This window comes from Oncorhynchus keta, chromosome 24, assembly GCF_023373465.1.
Source record: "Oncorhynchus keta strain PuntledgeMale-10-30-2019 chromosome 24, Oket_V2, whole genome shotgun sequence".
In the NCBI taxonomy this organism is placed as follows: domain Eukaryota; kingdom Metazoa; phylum Chordata; class Actinopteri; order Salmoniformes; family Salmonidae; genus Oncorhynchus; species Oncorhynchus keta.
The window spans coordinates 6,385,821-6,403,196 of record NC_068444.1 but is presented as its reverse complement, the minus strand read 5'-3'; the positions used below and the strand labels follow the sequence as shown (position 1 = coordinate 6,403,196).

Below are 17,376 nucleotides of genomic sequence, written 5' to 3'. Positions count from 1 at the left end.
AGTCTGTTACCAGGGTGGTCTACTGAACTCAGTAGTCTGTTACCAGGGTGGTCTACTGAACTCAGTAGTCTGTTACCGGGGTGGTCTACTGAACTCAGTAGTCTGTTACCAGGGTGGTCTACTGCTAGACCCTACTGAACTCAGTAGTCTGTTACCAGGGTGGCCTACTGAACTCAGTAGTCTGTTACCAGGGTGGTCTACTGAACTCAGTAGTCTATTACCAGGGTGGTCTACTGCTAGACCCTACTGACCTCAGTAGTCTGTTACCAGGGTGGTCTACTGAACTCAGTAGTCTGTTACCAGGGTGGTCTACTGAACTCAGTAGTCTGTTACCAGGGTGGTCTACTGTTAGACCCTACTGAACTCAGTAGTCTATTACTAGAGTGGTCTACTGAACTCAGTAGTCTGTTACCAGGGTGGCCTACTGAACTCAGTAGTCTGTTACCAGGGTGGTCTACTGAACTCAGTAGTCTATTACCAGGGTGGTCTACTGCTAGACCCTACTGACCTCAGTAGTCTGTTACCAGGGTGGTCTACTGAACTCAGTAGTCTGTTACCAGGGTGGTCTACTGAACTCAGTAGTCTGTTACCAGGGTGGTCTACTGTTAGACCCTACTGAACTCAGTAGTCTATTACTAGAGTGGTCTACTGAACTCAGTAGTCTGTTACCAGGGTGGTCTACTGAACTCAATAGTCTATTACTAGGGTGGTCTACTGTTAGACCCTACTGAACTCAGTAGTCTGTTACCAGGGTGGCCTACTGAACTCAGTAGTCTGTTACTAGGGTGGTCTACTGAACTCAGTAGTCTGTTACTAGGGTGGTCTACTGAACTCAGTAGTCTATTACCAGGGTGGTCTACTGAACTCGGTAGTCTGTTACCAGGGTGGTCTACTGCTAGTCCCCTACTGGTAGTCTGTTACCAGGGTGGTCTACTGCTAGTCCCCTACTGGTAGTCCCCTACTGGTAGTCCCCTACTGGTAGTCCCCTACTGCTAGTCCCCTACTGCTAGTACCCTACTGGTAGTCTGTTACCAGGGTGGTCTACTGCTAGTCCCCTACTGGTAGTGCCCTACTGGTAGTGCCCTACTGCTAGTCCCCTACTGGTAGTGCCCTACTGGTAGTCCCCTACTGCTAGTCCCCTACTGGTAGTGCCCTACTGGTAGTGCCCTACTGCTAGTCCCCTACTGGTAGTCCCCTACTGGTAGTCCCCTACTGCTAGTCCCCTACTGGTAGTGCCCTACTGGTAGTGCCCTACTGCTAGTCCCCTACTGGTAGTGCCCTACTGGTAGTCCCCTACTGCTAGTCCCCTACTGGTAGTGCCCTACTGGTAGTGCCCTACTGCTAGTCCCCTACTGGTAGTGCCCTACTGGTAGTCTGTTACCAGGGTGGTCTACTGCTAGTCCCCTACTGGTAGTCCCCTACTGCTAGTCCCCTACTGGTAGTCTGTTACCAGGGTGGTCTACTGGTAGTCCCCTACTGCTAGTCTGTTACCAGGGTGGTCTACTGGTAGTCCCCTACTGCTAGTCTGTTACCAGGGTGGTCTACTGGTAGTCCCCTACTGCTAGTCTGTTACCAGGGTGGTCTACTGGTAGTCCCCTACTGCTAGTCTGTTACCAGGGTGGTCTACTGCTAGTCCCCTACTGGTAGTCCCCTACTGGTAGTCCCCTACTGGTAGTCCCCTACTGGTAGTCCCCTACTGGTAGTCCCCTACTGCTAGTCCCCTACTGGTAGTCCCCTACTGGTAGTCCCCTACTGGTAGTGCCCTACTGGTAGTCCCCTACTGCTAGTCCCCTACTGGTAGTCCCCTACTGGTAGTCCCCTACTGGTAATGCCTGGGATGATCTGCTAAAAGTTTGTAAAGGCCTATCCCCCCTCTCTTGGCAGACAGAGAGAAAGCCCTGTGGGCCAGGTCAGTGAGATTAGCTATTTGTACATACACAACAATGACAAGGACAAGGCAGTGTAGGCCTTGTCTACACTAGAGACCCAACTGATCCAGACTATATAGACAGGATCCTTGAAACGGTTGTATGTCCACCTCCACTTGATGGACATACCACTTTGTTTAAGAGCAACAATATAATCTATTGTCTGCAGATGTTTTCTTGAAACATCGTACGCCATGTGTTGATTGTGGCTTCAAGTAAAGACATTCTCACCCCTCACTACTGGTGAACCTATCGGAAACGTTAGCAGATTCAAGGCAGCAGACATCCACAGCAACAGGACATCCACAGCATTGCATTATAATCTAACTGAAAGCCTACCGTTTCTCTACGTACAAATATCGAACATATTCCGTCAAATCAGACCATATAACGTACATATCCTGATGAATAGTATTAGCTGTGATTTAAATTATTAAAATCCAACCCAAGCAGCAACACATGTCTGTTTTTCTGATGGAAGTACCTGGCTAGTTACAGATGTTAGTGCCCTGGTTTTGTGGTTTAATTTTAGAGGGCCAGTGTGGGACGGCCGTGGGGCAGATGGCTGACGAGGATTATCTGACTAAGCCTTTGTCATCTGGTGCTAGTAGCTACGCATGTTGTCTGTGGAGAAATACAAGGTGGATGGACGCCTCCTGTCTGTTCTGTACACACAGTGTTGTCAAGAACCGCTACTATAACCTTCATGGTTATTATCTGACCCTCTCCACTATAACCCTCATGGTTATTATTTATTATCTGACCCTCTCTACTATAACCCTCATGGTTATTATCTGACCCCCTCCACTATAACCTTCATGGTTATTATCTGACCCCCTACTATAATCTTCATGGTTATTATTTATTATCTGACCCTCTCTACTATAACCCTCATGGTTATTATCTGACCCCTCCACACTAACCTTCATGGTTATTATCTGACCCTCTACTATGACCTTCATGGTTATTATCTGACCCCCTCTACTATAACCTTCATGGTTATTATCTGACCCTCTCCACTATAACCCTCATGGTTATTATTTATTATCTGACCCTCTCTACTATAACCCTCATGGTTATTATCTGACCCCCTCCACTATAACCTTCATGGTTATTATCTGACCCCCTACTATAATCTTCATGGTTATTATTTATTATCTGACCCTCTCTACTATAACCCTCATGGTTATTATCTGACCCCTCCACTATAACCTTCATGGTTATTATCTGACCCCCTACTATAATCTTCATGGTTATTATCTGACCCCCTACTATAATCTTCATGGTTATTATCTGACCCCTACTATAACCTTCATGGTTATTATCTGACCCTCTCTACTATAACCCTCATGGTTATTATCTGACCCCCTCCACTATAACCTTCATGGTTATTATCTGACCCCCTCCACTATAACCTTCATGGTTATTATCTGACCCCCTACTATAATCTTCATGGTTATTATCTGACCCCATCCACTATAACCTTCATGGTTATTATCTGACCCCCTACTATAATCTTCATGGTTATTATCTGACCCCTCCACTATAACCTTCATGGTTATCTGACCCCCTCCACTATAACCTTCATGGTTATCTAACCCCCTCTACTATAATCTTCATGGTTATTATCTGACCCCCTCTACTATAACCTTCATGGTTATTATCTGACCCTCTACTATAACCTTCATGGTTATTATCTGACCCCCTCCACTATAACCTTCGTGGTTAATATCTGACCCCCTCCACTATAACCTTCATGGTTATTATCTGACCCCCTCCACTATAACCTTCATGGTTATTATCTGACCCCCTCCAATATAACCTTTATGTTTATCTGACCCCCTCTACTATAACCTTCATGGTTATTTTCTGACCCCCTCTAATATAGCCTTCATGGTTATTATCTGACCCCCTCTACTATAGCCTTCATGGTTATTATCTGACCCTCTACTATAACCTTCATGGTTATTATCTGACCCCCTCTACTATAACCTTCATGGTTATTATCTGACCCCCTCTACTATAACCTTCATGGTTATTATCTGACCCCCTCTACTATAACCTTCATGGTTATTATCTGACCCTCTACTATAACCTTAATGGTTATTATCTGACCCCCTCTACAATAACCGCCATGGTTATTATCTGACCCCCTCTACTATAACCTTCATGGTTATTATCTGACCCTCTCTACTATAACCTTCATGGTTATCTGACCCCCTCCACTATAACCTTCATGGTTATTATCTGACCCCCTCTACTATAACCTTCATGGTTATTATCTGACCCTCTACTATAACCTTCATGGTTATTATCTGACCCCCTCTACAATAACCGCCATGGTTATTATCTGACCCCCTCTACTATAACCTTCATGGCTATTATCTGACCCTCTCTACTATAACCTTCATGGTTATCTGACCCCCTCCACTATAACCTTCATGGTTATTATCTGACCCCCTCTACTATAACCTTCATGGTTATTATCTTGTCAGAGATCACCAAGCGCAACATAGCTTCAGCGTGTAAATCAGCTAGAAAGATGTATCGGCATCGAGTAATTGTCTCTGGCCCTCTCCCAGTTCGGGGGAGTGAAGAGCTCTACAGCAGAGTCTCACAACTCAATCGCTGGTTGAAAACTGTTTTCTGCCCCCCCCCCAAAAGATAGAATTTGTAGATAATTGGCCCTCTTTATGGGACTCACCCACAAACAGGACCAGGCCTGACCTGCTGGGGAGTGACGGACTCCATCCTAGCTGGAGGGGTGCTCTCATCTTATCTACCAACATAGACAGGGCTCTAACTCCTCTAGCTCCACAATGAAATAGGGTGCAGGCCAGGCAGCAGGCTGGAGTCTGCCACTAGCACAGTCAGTGTTGTCAGCTCAGCTATCCCCATTGAGACCGTGTCTGTGCCTCGACCCAGGTTGGGCAAAACTAAACATGGCGGTGTTCGCCTTAGCAATATCACTAGGATAAAGACCTCCTCCATTCCTGTCATTATTGAAAGAGGTCATTATACCTCACATCTCAAAATAGGGCTACTTAATGTTAGATCCCTTACTTCAAAAGCAATTATAGTCAATGAACTAATCACTGATCATAATCTTGATGTGATTGGCCTGACTGAAACATGGCTTAAGCCTGATGAATTTACTGTGTTAAATAAGGCCTCACCTCCTGGGTACACTAGTGACCATATCCCCCGTGCATCCCGCAAAGGCGGAGGTGTTGCTAACATTTACGATAGCAGATTTCAATTTACAAAAAAAATATATACGTTTTCGTCTTTTGAGCTTCTAGTCATGAAATCTATGCAGCCTACTCAATCACTTTTTATAGCTACTGTTTACAGGCCTCCTGGGCCATATACAGCGTTCCTCATTGAGTTCCCTGAATTCCTATCGGACCTTGTAGTCATAGCAGATAATATTCTAATCTTTGGTGACTTTAATATTCACATGGAAAAGTCCACAGACCCACTCCAAAAGTATTTCGGAGCCATCATCGAGTCAGTGGGTTTTGTCCAACATGTCTCTGGACCCACTCACTGTCACAGTCATACTCTGGACCTAGTTTTGTCCCATGGAATAAATGTTGTGGATCTTAATGTTTTTCCTCATAATCCTGGACTATCGGACCACCATTTTATTATGTTTGCAATTGCAACAAATAATCTGCTCAGACCCCAACCAAGGAACATCAAAAGTTGTGCTATAAATTCACAGACAACACAAAGATTCCTTGATGTCCTTCCAGATTCCCTCTGTCTACCCAAGGATGCCATAGGACAAAAATCAGTTAACCACCTAACTGAGGAACTCAATTTAACCTTGCGCAATACCCTAGATGCAGTTGCACCCCTAAAAACTAAAAACATTTCTCATAAGAAACTAGCTCCCTGGTACACAGAAAATACCCGAGCTCTGAAGCAAGCTTCCAGAAAATTGGAACGGAAATGGCGCCACACCAAACTGGAAGTCTTCCGAGGAGCTTGGAAAGACGGTACCGTGCAGTACCGAAGAGCCCTTACTGCTGCTCGATCATCCTATTTTTCTAACTTAATTGAGGAAAATAAGAACAATCCGAAATTCCTTATTGATACTGTCGCAAAGCTAACTAAAAAGCAGCATTCCCCAAGAGAGGATGGCTTTCACTTCAGCAGTGATAAATTCATGAACTTCTTTGAGGAAAAGATCATGATTATTAGAAAACAAATTACAGACTCCTCTTTAAATCTGCATATTCCTTCAAAGCTCAGTTGTCCTGAGTCTGCACAACTCTGCCAGGACCTAGGATCAAGAGAGACGCTCAAGTGTTTTAGTACTATATCTCTTGACACAATGATGAAAATAATCATGGCCTCTAAACCTTCAAGCTGCATACTGGACCCCATTCCAACTAAATTACTGAAAGAGCTGCTTCCTGTGCTTGGCCCGCCTATGTTGAACATAATAAACGGCTCTCTATCCACCGGATGTGTACCAAACTCACTAAAAGTGGCAGTAATAAAGCCTCTCTTGAAAAAGCCAAACCTTGACCCAGAAAATATAAAAACTATCGGCCTATATCGAATCTTCCATTCCTCTCAAAAATTTTAGAAAAGGCTGTTGCGTTGCAACTCACTGCCTTCCTGAAGACAAAACCATGTATATGAAATGCTTTAGTTGGTTTTAGACCCCATCATAGCACTGAGACTGCACTTGTGAAGGTGGCAAATTACCTTTTAATGGCATCGGACCGAGGCTCTGCATCTGTCCTCGTGCTCCTAGACCTTAGTGCTGCTTTTGATACCATCGATCACCACATTCTTTTGGAGAGATTGGAAACCCAAATTGGTCGACACGGACAAGTTCTGGCCTGGTTTAGATCTTATCTGTCGGAAAGATATCAGTCTGTGAATGGTTTGTCCTCTGACAAATCAACTGTAAATTTCAGTGTTCCTCAAGGTTCCGTTTTAGGACCACTATTGTTTTCACTATATATTTTACCTCTTGAGGATGTCATTCGAAAACATAATGTTAACTTTCACTGCAATGGGGATGACACACAGCTGTACATTTCAATGAAACATGGTGAAGGCCCAAAATTGCCCACGCTAGAAGCATGTGTTTCAGACATAAGGAAGTGGATGGCTTCAAACGTTCTACTTTTAAACTCGGACAAAACAGAGATGCTTGTTCTAGGTCCCAAGAAACAAAGAGATCTTCTGTTGAATCTGACAATTAATCTTAATGGTTGTACAGTCGTCTCAAATAAAACTGTGAAGGACCTCGGCGTTACTCTGGACCCTGATCTCTCTTTTGAAGAATATAGCAAGACCATTTCAAGGACAGCATTTTTCCATCTACGTAACATTGCAAAAATCAGAAACTTTCTGTCCAAAAATGATGCAGAAAAATTAATCCATGCTTTTGTCACTTCTAGGTTAGACTACTGCAATGCTCTACATTCTGGCTACCCGGATAAAGCACTAAATAAACTTCAGTTAGTGCTAAATACGGCTGCTAGAATCCTGACTAGAACCAAAAATGTGATTATATTACTCCAGTGCTAGCCTCCTTACACTGGCTTCCTGTCAAGGCAAGGGCTGATTTCAAGGTTTTACTGCTAACCTACAAAGCATTACATGGGCTTGCTCCTACCTATCTCTCTGATTTGGTCCTGCCGTACATACCTACACGTATGCTACGGTCACAAGACGCAGGCCTCCTAATTGTCCCTAGAATTTCTAAGCAAACAGCTGGAGGCAGGGCTTTGTCCTATAGAGCTCCATTGTTATGGAATGGTCTGCCTACCCATGTAAGAGACGCAAACTCGGTCTCAACCTTTAAGTATTTACTGAAGACTCATCTCTTCAGTGGGTCATATGATTGAGTGTAGTCTGGCCCAGGAGTGGGAGGGTGAACGGAAAGGCTCTGGAGCAACCGCCCTGATGTCTCTGCCTGGCCGGTTCCCCTCTTTCCACTGGGATTCTCTGCCTCCAACGCTAATACAGGGGCTGAGTCACTGGCTTACTGGGGCTCTTTCATACCGTCCCTGGGAGGGGTGCGTCACTTGAGTGGGTTGAGTCACACTGATGTGATCTTCCTGTCTGGGTTGGCGCCCCCCTTGGGTTGTGCCGCGGCGGAGATCTTTGTGGGCTATACTCGGCCTTGTCTCAGGATGATAAGTTGGTGGTTGAAGATATCCCTCTAGTGGTGTGGGGGCTGTGCTTTGGCAAAGTGGTTGGGGTTATATCCTTCCTGTTTGGCCCTTTCCGGGGTGTCCTCGGATGGGGCCACAGTGTCTCCTGACCCCTCCTGTCTCAGCCTCCAGTATTTATGCTGCAGTAGTTAATGTATCGGGGGCTAGGGTCAGTTTGTTATATCTGGAGTACTTCTCCTGTACTATTCGGTGTCCTGTGTGAATTTAAGTGTGCTCTCTCTAATTTTCTCTTTCTCTCTTTCTTTCTCTCTCTCTCGGAGGACCTGAGCCCTAGGACCATGCCTCAGGACTACCTGACATGATGACTCCTTGCTGTCCCCAGTCCACCTGGCCGTGCTGCTGCTCCAGTTTCAACTGTTCTGCCTTATTATTATTGGACCATGCTGGTCATTTATGAACATTTGAACATCTTGGCCATGTTCTGTTATAATCTCCACCCCACACAGCCAGAAGAGGACTGGCCACCCCACATAGCCTGGTTCCTCTCTAGGTTTCTTCCTAGGTTTTGGCCTTTCTAGGGAGTTTTTCCTGGCCACCATGGTTCTACACCTGCATTGCTTGCTGTTTGGGGGTTTTAGGCTGGGTTTCTGTACAGCACTTTGAGATATCAGCTGATGTACGAAGGGCTATATGAATACATTTGATTTGATTATCTGACCCCCTCTTCAAAAGTAGCCTTTGCCTTGATGACAGCTTTGTACTCTTGGCATTCTCTCAACCAGAGACTTTGTCTTGTTAAGTTACAGCCTTATTCTAAAATGTATTAAATAAAATACTCCACTTGTTACCTCATGCCGTTCGACATGCCGCTTGTCTGTTCTAATTTGCTTCTAGCGAAAAGCATGGTTAGCGACCTAATAATGCCTTCAAAGCTGAGCACATGTTGAGGGCTGGGAAGGACGAAGTGGGACATCTGAGGGGAAAAAGTTATCCATATTTTTGAAATACGCTGGTAGGGACTCAAGGCCCTATGAACAGACTGGAGTACGTTCCAAAGGGCACCCTATTCCTTATTGGCCCCTGGTCAAAAGTGTGCACTATGTAGGGAATAGGGTGCCATAGGGCTCTCATCAAAAGTAGTGCACTAGGGAATAGGGTGCCATAGGGCTCTGATCTAAAGTAGTGCACTATGTAGGGAATAGGGTGCCATAGGGCTCTGATCTAAAGTAGTGCACGAGGGAATAGGGTGCCATAGGGCTCTGGCCTAAAGTAGTGCACTAGGGAATAGGGTGCCATAGGGCTCTGATATAAAGTGGTGCACTATGTAGGGAATAGGGTGCCATAGGGCTCTGGCCTAAAGTAGTGCACTAGGGAATAGATGTGCAGCATTTCACAGAGAGTTGGAATAATCACCCTTTAAGTACAGAGGGCGAACCTGACACCTCACCAGCTGTGGCATATCGGAATGGTCCACACACCTGTGTCTGAGCCAGACTATGCTATGCTATGTGTCTGTGTGATCTGTGCGTGGCTTGACAGATTTTCCTTTAAATGTATCGTCACTAATACAGATTTGTTTCTTTTGAGCATTCCAGATTCAGCAGGTGGAGAACCTGCTTCATGAGGAGGATCATCTGGAAACACAAACAATGGGGTCATTGTTCCTGACATCCCCCATCCCCCTTTTGGTCCTTCTGTAGCTCAGTTGGTAGAGCATGGCGCTTGTAACGCCAGGGTAGTGGGTTCGATTCCCAGGACCACCCATACGTAGAATGTATGCACACATGACGACTGTAAGTCGCTTTGGATAAAAGCGTCTGCTAAATGGCATATATTTGTCTACTGAGAATCTTGCCGTGCTGCAACGTCAAGTGAACCCTACCACTGACTCCTCATTTTTTGGTCAGGACATATACATGCATGCTCTTCGATTAGTTCTGAGTCTCCAGCCTCTTGAGGTGCAGTCCTCCCACACTCTGTAGGATATTTTTTTAGCCCCAGTGGCACTCTTGATAACGGCAAAAATGTGTATTTTTTTTGTTGGAAAAGAAAAACAACCCCTCTTATTAACTGGTATGATGTAAACAAACAGTTTCAGTCCTTGAAGAGAAGAGCTTTTATGTCACGTTCTGACCTTTATTTCCTTTGTTTTGTCATTATTTAGTATGGTCAGGGCGTGAGTTGGGTGGGCAGTCTATGTTTGTTTTTCTATGTTTTGGGGTATTTCTATGTTTCGGCCTAGTATGGTTCTCAGTCAGAGGCAGGTGTCATTAGTTGTCTCTGATTGAGAATCATACTTAGGTAGCCTGGGTTTCACTGTGTTTGTGGGTGATTGTTCCTGTCTCTGTGTGTGTTCGTGTTTATCTTTTTTTATTAATCGTGAATCAATATAACCACGCTGCGTTTTGGTCCTCCTCTACTTCACCACAGGAATACCATTACATTTTATGAAATTTCACTTGTATTTTTTTTAATGTTTTACAATTAAACTTATTGTAAACCGATGGCATTTATTTTCCACGAAGCAGCTTTGTTAATTAACACTTCTCTCTAAAAACAAACCCAACATTTGAACATATAAAACTGATAAATACCGTGTAACAATCAACATGTATGTAGTATAACAGCGTCAAAATAATCACGTGTGGATAATTGTAACATGTTCACGGCAATACCGTTGGACATAAAGGTTCCAAGTTCAGAGGTGAATCTGTAGTACGTTCTAGTAAGGCAGTGATCTATAAAACACTATCCAGTTACAGAGGAGTCCATAGGTGTCATATGACTCCTGAGGTGACTTTCTCTCCTCATATGGCTCCTGAGGTGACTTTATCTCCTCATATGGCTCCTGAGGTGACTTTCTCTCCTCATATGGCTCCTGAGGTGACTTTCTCTCCTCATATGGCTCCTGAGGTGACTTTCTCTCCTCATATGGCTCCTGAGGTGACATTATCTCCTCATATGGCTCCTGAGGTGACTTTATCTCCTCATATGGCTCCTGAGGTGACTTTCTCTCCTCATATGGCTCCTGAGGTGATTTTATCTCCTCATATGGCTCCTGGGGTGACTTTCTCTCCTCATATGGCTCCTGAGGTGACTTTATCTCCTCATATGACTCCTGGGGTGACCTTCTCTCCTCATATGGCTCCTGGGGTGACTTTCTCTCCTCATATGGCTCCTGAGGTGACTTTCTCTCCCCATATGACTCCTGGGGTGACTTTCTCTCCCCATATAATTTATCGAGCTGTCTCCTTTACAGTTTGGTGGTACATGACATCCAGTGTCTTTTAACATCAAAATCAAAAAACAGGCAGTGACATAACAATGCTACAGTGACATAATAATGCTACAGTGACACAACAATGCTACAGTGACATAACAATGCTACAGTGACACAACAATGCTACAGTGACATAACAATGCTACAGTGACACAACAATGCTACAGTGACGTAACAATGCTACAGTGACATAACAATGCTACAGTGACATAACAATGCTACAGTGACATAACAATGCTACAGTGACACAACAATGCTACAGTGACACAACAATGCTACAGTGACATAACAATGCTACAGTGACATAACAATGCTACAGTGACGTAACAATGCTACAGTGACACAACAATGCTACAGTGACATAACAATGCTACAGTGACATAACAATGCTACAGTGACATAACAATGCTACAGTGACATAACAATGCTACAGTGACATAACAATGCTACAGTGACGTAACAATGCTACAGTGACACAACAATGCTACAGTGACATAACAATGCTACAGTGACATAACAATGCTACAGTGACACAACAATGCTACAGTGACACAACAATGCTACAGTGACATAACAATGCTACAGTGACACAACAATGCTACAGTGACATAACAATGCTACAGTGACACAACAATGCTACAGTGACACAGAGCTCAGTGAACGGCAGTTAGTACATGTGTGTAAACACCAATACAGTAGATCCACAAATACCGGACGTTGTCGTGTCAAAATATAAAAATGAACCAACTGCAGCAGCAACCCGAAAAAAAACCCTTCAATTTACGTTTGAATAAAAAAAACTTCCATCCCTCGCTGCATACAAACAACATAACCAAAAGGAAGTGTACAGTATTATTGTACATCAGCACTAAATTCCAGTCTAACAGAGGGTCTCTCAGTGTTATCTTCATCATTCCTGAGCTCCGGAGGTGAAGTTGGAGACGACTGAATAATGCATTGACTCTGGTGGTTACAGGATACAGTACTACACATTAATAACATAAAGACAGATTTAGCACCTTTGCATGTGTAACGGATGTGAAATAGCTAGCTAGTTACCATGTTAGCTAACCTTTCCCCTAAACATGTTAGCTAACCTTTCCCCTAACCATGTTAGTGTAACGGATGTGAAATAGCTAGCTAGTTACCATGTTAGCTAACCTTTCCCCTAAACATGTTAGCTAACCTTTCCCCTAACCATGTTAGTGTAACGGATGTGAAATAGCTAGCTAGTTAGCGGTGGTGCGCGCGACATAGCGTTTCAATCGGTGACGTCACTTGCTCTGAGACCTTGAAGTAGTGGTTCCCTTTGCTCTGCAAGGACCACGGCTTTTGTAGAGCGATGGGTAACGATGCTTCGTGGGTGACTGTTGTTGATGTGTGCAGAGGGTCCCTGGTTCGCGCCCGGGTATGGGCGGGTATGGGTATGGGCGAGGGGACGGTCTAAAGTTATACTGTTACACTTGTGTATAATGTTAGCTTTAAGAGTCGCTCAATAAGATGGACGTCAAGCCCAGAGATAAATTGGTCTATTTACATTGCATTTGGATGAAGTATACACCACTTGGTGTACACTATACTAAAATGGAGTCTTTGGCCCCCATAGATCTACTGTATGTAGAACAGCTTCAGGCACCTGTTAATAAACAAAATAAAGATTTAAAAACAACAAATAATCACATATTAAAAGGGGAGAGAACCAATGATGACCTAGAGTAGTTGCAGTACATTTTGTAATACTGTATGTTGGCAAGGACTGGAAACTGAGTGAATTGTATGTAAATGAATTGACATAATTCCCATGGACTAGGATGATACAACAACAAAAACACATATTGTTGATACAGTGTTACACTCTTTACTAGTAATGGAGCCACCTAAGGGTTTTGGTAGAGACATGGACATTCATTGAGATTTGCATATCTTACTGCATATCTTACTGTATGAACGGTCATGATAATGTACTCTAAAAACAGATTAGTTTGAAACCTATTGAATTAAATCAGTTAACACAAATTGTGGGTTTTTGCAATATAAACACAATTTCAACTCAGATCAAATGTATCAACCCATGAAGGCTAATGGGTGCTTTGTTCAAATCAGAAAACATTTCACATACCTTATTATGGTCTCCTTGTGATCCAAGTTGATGGGGCCTGTGCTGTCACAGTTGAAGATTCCTTCAGTGTAGGGTGACAGGTCGAAGGCATCTTCGATCTGAAAGCACAGGTGCATTATATACACAAGCAAAGGTGCTAGGTCTGTCTTTATGTTATTCATTTGTAGTACTGTATCCTGTGACACCACTAACTAAGATTAATGAGAAGAATATGCTTTCAATTTCATCAACACACCGTTTCGCTTAATAGGGACAACTCTGTATCCTGTAACACCACTAACTAAGATTAATGAGAAGAATATGCTTTCAATTTCATCAACACAACGTTTTGATTAATGAGGACAACTCTGTGTCATGTACACTGTCCTTTTGTTAGGGTCCTTCAGGGTCCCGGTCACCAGATAGAGGTAACACCACTAACTAAGATTAATGAGGACAACTCTGTGTCATGTACACTGTCCTTTTGTTAGGGTCCTTCAGGGTCCCGGTCACCAGATAGAGGTAACCCCACTAACTAAGATTAATGAGGACAACTCTGTGTCATGTACACTGTCCTTTTGTTAGGGTCCTTCAGGGTCCCGGTCACCAGATAGAGGTAACACCACTCCTGCATAATACATCGTGGTGAGAGGCCACCTTGTACAAGGCTCACTGCAAATATGTCACCTGATACAAGAGAAGGTGAAATAAGAAAATGTTCCTTCATAGTATTTTTTTTTTTTTTACATTTAAAAACGGATGTGTTTTACAGAATTGTACATGTGCCTAACACTTCTGTACAGTACTGTATGTATGTACTGTATGTATGTACATACAGGCGACTATGTTTCGACTATGAAACAAATAGGACATGACCTACTTATGAGTTGCCATGAAAGAAAGTTCGATGAATTCAATTGAAAATTGCGTGAACAGGCATTTGTAGCTAAATGCTTTTGGTTAGCTTGAGAATAATAATTGCGTGATTTATCATTCTACGGTACGTATGTAGAGTATGTGATATAGTAGAATGTTATGAACCGACACTGAATCGTAGGAGCTAACTTCTAACTTAGCTACGGAAGACTTCCCACAGCTGTGGGTCAAAAGTGCAAACGAAGAACAAAACAGTTTCAAAAGCGATTTTTTTTTTACCACTGCAAGCAAAGGGGACAGTCTAGCCAAAATGAAGGGTGGTTGATAGCGGAATTTTAAAAAATAAAATAAAATACATTTTTCAAAATACATAAAGATTTTTATTATATTACAAAGTATTAGATTGCGGTTTCTTTTTTTACTTTAAGGCCTCGTTTTTTGTTTCAGAACAATTATTTTTGATTGAAAAATGTTTTGCTCTCGACAAAAAGACACAAATGTACCTGCTATTTTAACAGTAACGTGTTAGAATAATGTTATTCATGTAGGTGCCAATGGCATCATAAACAGGACTTTTAATGGCATTTGAGTACGGAACGCGTCAAGGTACACATTTTTTAGACACGCAAAAGGCGTTCCGTATTTACAGAGAACAAAACGAGCTTGTTTCCAAGGTTACATACAGACACTGAAATGTCAGTCCGTCAGTGTAAATGCGACTGTTTACAGAAATCCTAGAATAAAAACATTTTCAAAAAGCTTTAAAAAGAAAAGCTAAAATGGACAATTGTGATTTGGAGAAGCTTGCAATTTCGGGACAGACGTTGCAGCCTGCGTTCAAAGCAGATGTAACAACTTATAAAGTTACTGTTGCAAGCGATGTCGACCAGGTTACATTGGACCTGCTCACAAGTGACTGCGGAGCCTGTTATAAAATCGTAAGTTTCAACAAAGTAACGTTTGGATAAATACTATAAGATATCCTACATTGTGTACTAGGCACATAATTTGTTCTTCATGCTCTTGCAAATCAATACATTTGACATTTTCAGCGTTGTGGTGATGGCTCAAAGTCAATCAAACTGAATGATGGATTGAATTTGGTTGAAATAGAGGTGGGAGCCGAGGATGGTACCTCCAAAAAATATTGCATTGAGGTCACCAAACTGTCTGCCAGGACTGCAGAGTTGAGTGACCTTACAATTGAAGGAAATGTTCAATTACAACCTACATTTTCGGCAAACATCTATGATTACTCAAGTAAGTGGATATGCGTAAAAAAAAAGATATATGAAAATAAAGTATGTTTTCAATTTTATTCTATGACTTATATAATGTGATGTTAATTTTTTTTTTTTACTCGTAATCTTTTCATTTAGGCACAGTTCCTTTCTACTGTAATTCGGTGACCATACTGCCCAAAGTTCCTGATAAAAACATGAAAGTTTCAGTGAATGAAGAAAGTGATCCTCAACCTTCTCCATTGACTGTTGGAGAAACTGTCATCAGTATCAAGGTCTTGTCAGCAGATGGCAGCAATTCTCAGGTAATTACACAAACTGCTACTGTACTGGCAACAATTTGTATGGAAACCTTTGCTAAATCGTTGTACTTTAGATATAATGATACATCAAATATTCAGTAATTCCTGATGGATTAAAGAATGTCTCTTTCAAAACCACTCCCAGATGTACTATGTGTTGGTGATGCGAGAGCAGATTCCCATGGCTGTGTCTTTCAGGGATGTGAAAGAGCAGGTCTCCTATGAGTGCCCTGTCACTCTGACGGCCCTCTACAGACCCATATCCATCAACCAGAGGTAAAGTTACTATAGCAGGGATATTCAAATCCTACCCGGGAGATAAAGTTACTATAGCAGGGGTATTCTAATCCTACCCTGGAGGTAAAGTTACTATAGCAGGGGTATTCTAACCCTGGAGATAAAGTTACTAAAGTAGGGGTATTCTAATCCTACCCTGTAGGTAAAGTTACTATAGCAGGGGTATTCTAATCCTACCCTGGAGATAAAGTTACTATAGCAGGGGTATTCTAATCCTACCCTGGAGATAAAGTTACTATAGCAGGGGTATTCTAATCCTACCCTGTAGGTAAAGTTACTATAGCAGGGGTATTCTAATCCTACCCTGTAGGTAAAGTTACTATATCAGGGGTATTCTAATCCTACCCTGGAGATAAAGTTACTATAGCAGGGGTATTCTAATCCTACCCTGGAGGTAAAGTTACTATAGCAGGGGTATACTAATCCTACCCTGGAGATAAAGTTACTATAGCAGGGGTATTCTAAACCTACCCTTGAGATAAAGTTACTATAGCAGGGGTATTATAATCCTACCCTGTAGGTAAAGTTACTATAGCAGGGGTATTCTAATCCTACCCTGTAGGTAAAGTTACTATAGCAGGGGTATATCCTAATCCTACCCTGGAGATAAAGTTACTATAGCAGGGGTATTCTAATCCTACCCTGGAGATAAAGTTACTATAGCAGGGGTATTCTAATCCTACCCTGGAGATAGTTACTATAGCAGGGGTATTCTAATCCTCCCCTGGAGATAAAGTTACTATAGCAGGGGTATTCTAATCCTACCCTGGAGATAGTTACTATAGCAGGGGTATTCTAATCCTACCCTGGAGATAAAGTTACTATAGCAGGGGTATTCTAATCCTACCCTGTAGGTAAAGTTACTATAGCAGGGGTATTCTAATCCTACCCTGGAGATAAAGTTACTATAGCAGGGGTATTCTAATCCTACCCTGGAGGTAAAGTTACTATAACAGGGGTATTCTAATCCTACCCTGGAGATAGTTACTATAGCAGGGGTATTCTAATCCTACCCTGGAGGTAAAGTTACTATAGCAGGGGTATTCTAATCCTACCCTGGAGGTAAAGTTACTATAACAGGGGTATTCTAATCCTACCCTGGAGATAGTTACTATAGCAGGGGTATTCTAATCCTACCCTGGAGGTAAAGTTACTATAGCAGGGGTATTCTAATCCTACCCTGGAGGTAAAGTTACTATAGCAGGGGT

General features: G+C 42.8%; 1 protein-coding gene across 1 annotated transcript in view; it reads right to left on the bottom strand.

The window, feature by feature from the left end:
- LOC118371027 (cadherin-related family member 1-like) overlaps positions 1 to 13,589 on the bottom strand; it is a 67,810-nt gene extending 54,221 nt beyond the window's left edge. Inside the window, exons 1-2 of the mRNA XM_052477432.1 lie at positions 13,474 to 13,589; positions 10,835 to 11,325 (exon numbers count right to left, since the gene is read on the bottom strand). Of these exons, the coding sequence (XP_052333392.1) occupies positions 10,835 to 11,325; positions 13,474 to 13,589 (607 nt within the window). The remainder of the gene's footprint in view (positions 1 to 10,834; positions 11,326 to 13,473) is intronic.
- Positions 13,590 to 17,376: the final 3,787 nt, after the last annotated feature.